We start from the raw sequence: 3,790 nt of genomic DNA on the forward strand, positions 1-3,790 counted from the left end.
GGGGTGAGCAAGCCCGAGAGGCAGACAGAGCCTGGCAGGGCTGGGGAGCCATGGGGAAACCAAGGCAGGAGAGGTGGCCCCTCCTGTGGGTGGGAGGTGTTTGTCTGGGGGCTGAGGGGATCCCAGTGGGCTCCTGCCGTCTCCTGAGCCCCGCCTGGCCCGGCCGGGCACTGGGCGGCCTAGGCCTCCCTCTCGGCCAGGGCTGGCCTCTGCCCGTGTTGCTGGTCCCGTAAGATGGCGACACTCGGTGCCCCCCGTGTGGGTGGACTCCCCGAAGCCCACAGCCCTCCTGCCTTCTCGAAGGTGTTCCTGGGCGCTTGTCCTCTGCCCGGCCGCGTCTCTCCTTTTTCGTGCGGCAGCCGCCCTGAAGGAGTCACAGAGACGACGTACGGAGAAAGGGGCCTGGTTTTGAAGCTTTTAGTTCTGCCGTGGCTGACTGAGTGCCTTCGGGCGAGTGAATTCACCTCTGTGGGCTCCAGGTTTCCTTCTGTGGAAATGGAGCGGCTGTAATTTCTGTGTCATCAAGTTCTTTATTGAGATTTCACAGCGGTGAGGGTGGGGGGCTTGGAGCCCTTCTTCATGGTGTTTTTGTGTACGGGCAGCCCGCTGGGCCTGGGCTGATTTTGAGCCGTTTCCTCACAGCCCAGGAGGCTCACTGTCGGAGATGTTTGAGACCTCGCTGTGATAAGGCAGGAGAGGGCTCTCAGGTAGTGAATCCTCCATGCAGGCAGCTGTCCTCGGCCCGTGGTGGAGCCAGGGGTGGGACAGTCCTGCGTCTTCAGGGGCCTCTCACCTCTGCCTGGCCCCCCGCACTCTGTCTCTGGGGGTCCTAGGGGAGGGTCAGGGTCTAGACCAGAGGTTCCCCCAGCCCCGTGTGTTGGAATTCTACAAGGAATGCTGTGCTTGTTACGCGAGCCGGGACGGAATGTCCATCTCAGGCAGGGTCCTGCAGCCGCCCACCCTGCCTGGCATTCTCTGTGGGCTGGGGGGAGCCTGGGGGGACGGGGCCGGTGCTGGGTGATGGCTCCTGCTGCACTGACCCTGCCTGCCGGCCCCCTCCACAGCAGGAGCGGCTGAAGGCCCAGGAACAGCGGGCAGAGATGGAGGAGAAGGTGAGCAAGCGCAGCCTGGAGGCCGCGGGCAAGGCCGGCCTGGGCGCTGCGGGCCCCGGGCTGTTGCCGCGGAAGCCCCCTGGCCTGAGCACCGGCCCCACGGGCACCTATGGCAAGGCCATGAGCCCGCCGCCTTCTCCCCGCGCGTCCCCTGTGGCTGCCCTGAAGGCCAAGGTCATTCAGAAGCTGGAGGACGTGTCCAAGCCGCCCGCCTACGCGTACCCTGCCACGCCCAGCTCCCACCCCAGCAGCCCGCCGCCCGCCTCCCCACCACCCACCCCAGGGATCGCCCGCAAGGAGGAGGCCCCCGAGAACGTCGTGGAGAAGAAGGACTTAGAGCTGGAGAAGGAAGCCCCCAGCCCCTTCCAGGCCTTGTTCTCAGGTAAGAGCCGGTGAAACGGGTGTCCCGGGCACCACTCACTCATTGGTTCAGCCGCTCGTTCCTTTCCCTGTTGAGCGCCTGCCATGTTGGCTCCGCCAGGAAGTTCCTTCTGGTGTTTTGACCAAAGCGGTACGTGGCCTGCTGCCAAGCTCTGGAACGAACCGTCTGCCCTCGTCTCTCTAGTCTTCCCTCGGTTGGAGGGTCAGGGGAAACGGGTGTAATGTTAGAATTAGGTCCTGAGTTCAGAAGGCCTTGTTCTGAGCGTTGAACAGAGCAACGCCTGTGAGGTATTCGGCACCGCCTGACAACAACAGTACCTTCCGGGTCAGACCCCCGCCCACGTGCGGCGTGCGTGCACGCACGTGCCTTCTTCCCGTGTCCTGTGTCCATGGGGACACGCAGTGGGTGGCCTCGACGGGGCCTGAGGCTTGTGTTCCTCGTCCCGCGCGCGGACGGGAGTTCGAATTCCAGAGTTCAGATTTCAGCCTGTGGGATGCTGTGTGTGGTCTCGGGCCGGTGGCGTCCCTCTTTGGGGAGAGCTGATGTCTTGCTAACGGTCGAGTCAAGTGTGGAGCACGGGCCAGGCTGCGGTGTGGTGGGGGTGCTCCGTGTATCTCTCTCCCCTTGTTGGTTCCTGTTCAGCCCTTACTGCTTGTGCCCCCCACACCGCCCCCTGGACGGAGCCTGATGCTGCAGAGTCAGCTGCACACCACCCTGCTCTCCGGGAGATTATACTTTGTGGTGGTGGGGGGAGGTCGGAGGTAAAAAGGTGGGGGCGGCACAGTGTTACTGTCAGCGTTTGAACAACTTGAACTTCCCGACTCTGCTGAAGAAGAGGTGGGGCTGGTGGATTCTTGAGGGACGGATGGCAGAGTCCGCCGGGCTGGGTGGGGACCATTTAGGGTCTTTTTTCTTTTTAATAACTTCATTTATTTTGGTTGTGCTGGGTCTTCGTTGCTGCGCAGGGCTTTGCCCTAGTTGTGGGGAGCGGGGGCTACCCTGTTGCGGTGCACGTGCTTCCCTCGTTGCGGAGCACGGGCCCTAGGGCGCGTGGGCTTTGGTCGTTCCGGCTCCCCTGCCCTGGAGCCCGGGACCGGTAGTTGCGGTCCATGGACTTAGTTGCTCTGTGTCATGTGGGGTCTTCCCAGAGCAGGGATCGAACCCGTGTCTCCTGCACTGGCAGGTGGTTTTTTTACCACTAAGTCACCAGGGAAGCCCCCTGTTTAGGATCCTATTACCAGGTTCTTCTGGTCCAGCTTTGTGCCAGATGCTGAGATTAGGGGCACCAGAGACCAAAGCTTCTGCCTTTGAGACCCGAAGACCCTTGGGGACTGCAGGGTGGCCATTTTTTTCTCTCTGGGGCTCAGATGTGCAGAGACGCCCTGGGGTTCGTCAGGTGCCATTGGGAAGGGCCTCCAGCCCTGCAGGGCGGCTGAGGAGAGAGGGTGGTGGGCAGGTGGGTGTTGACGGGGACACAGTTGTCGCACAGGGCCAGAGGGGCCCCCACTGACCTGCGTATCCTCTGCAGATATCCCAGCCCGGTACCCATTTCAAGCTCTGCCACCGCACTATGGCAGGCCCTACCCATTCCTGCTGCAGCCCACGGCGGCTGCTGACGCCGACGGCCTGGCCCCCGACGTGCCGCTACCAGCCGACGGGCCCGAGCGCCTGGCGCTCTCCCCTGAGGACAAGCCCCTGCGCCTGTCCCCATCCAAGGTCCCAGAGCCGCTGCGTGAGGTCCCGGACGAAGAGCCGCTGGTGGAGCGGGAGGTGAAGGCGGAGGTGGAGGACATGGACGAAGAGCCCGCCCAGCTGCCCTCACTGGAGTCCCCACTGACGCTGCCCCCCGAGGACGCCCTGGCAGCCCCGAGCCCGGCGGGAGGCCTGCTGGAGGCCCAGGCACTGAGTGCCAGCGGCCAGGGGCCAGAGGAGCCCCCCGGGTGCCCGGACTTTGCTGAAGGGGCCGAGGCGCGGGTCGATTCGCCGGGCCTGACAGAGTCCTGTGCAGCCGCCCCGGACTTGGGGCCGCGGCTGACGCCAGAGCCGCTGGTGGAGGCCAAGGAGGAGCCAGTGGAGGTGCCCGTGGACATGCCCGTGGCCGTGCCTGCACCCTTGGCGGAGGTGGTGCCCGGCGAGGAGGACCTGGCCCAGACGGCCCCGAGTGAGCCCCGACCCAGCCTGGAACTGCCGGACTGTGACGTGCCCGCTGGGGAGGGCGAGTGCCCAAGACTAGAGGCCCCCGAGGCCGGCCCTGTGCCCGGCGGTACCTGCTTCCTGGAGGAGGCAGGCTCTGAGG

The 3,790-nt window shown here is 64.7% G+C and overlaps 1 protein-coding gene across 1 annotated transcript in view; it reads left to right on the top strand.

The window, feature by feature from the left end:
* The window catches only part of LOC104992807 (trinucleotide repeat-containing gene 18 protein-like), a 38,460-nt gene extending 34,672 nt beyond the window's left edge, over positions 1–3,788 (top strand). The window contains exons 13-16 of the mRNA XM_010845795.1: positions 1,065–1,494; positions 1,594–1,623; positions 3,023–3,655; positions 3,709–3,788. Of these exons, the coding sequence (XP_010844097.1) occupies positions 1,065–1,494; positions 1,594–1,623; positions 3,023–3,655; positions 3,709–3,788 (1,173 nt within the window). The remainder of the gene's footprint in view (positions 1–1,064; positions 1,495–1,593; positions 1,624–3,022; positions 3,656–3,708) is intronic.
* The last annotated feature ends 2 nt before the right edge of the window (positions 3,789–3,790 follow it).

This window comes from Bison bison, unplaced genomic scaffold (genome assembly GCF_000754665.1).
Source record: "Bison bison bison isolate TAMUID 2011002044 unplaced genomic scaffold, Bison_UMD1.0 scf7180017864223, whole genome shotgun sequence".
NCBI classification, from domain to species: domain Eukaryota; kingdom Metazoa; phylum Chordata; class Mammalia; order Artiodactyla; family Bovidae; genus Bison; species Bison bison.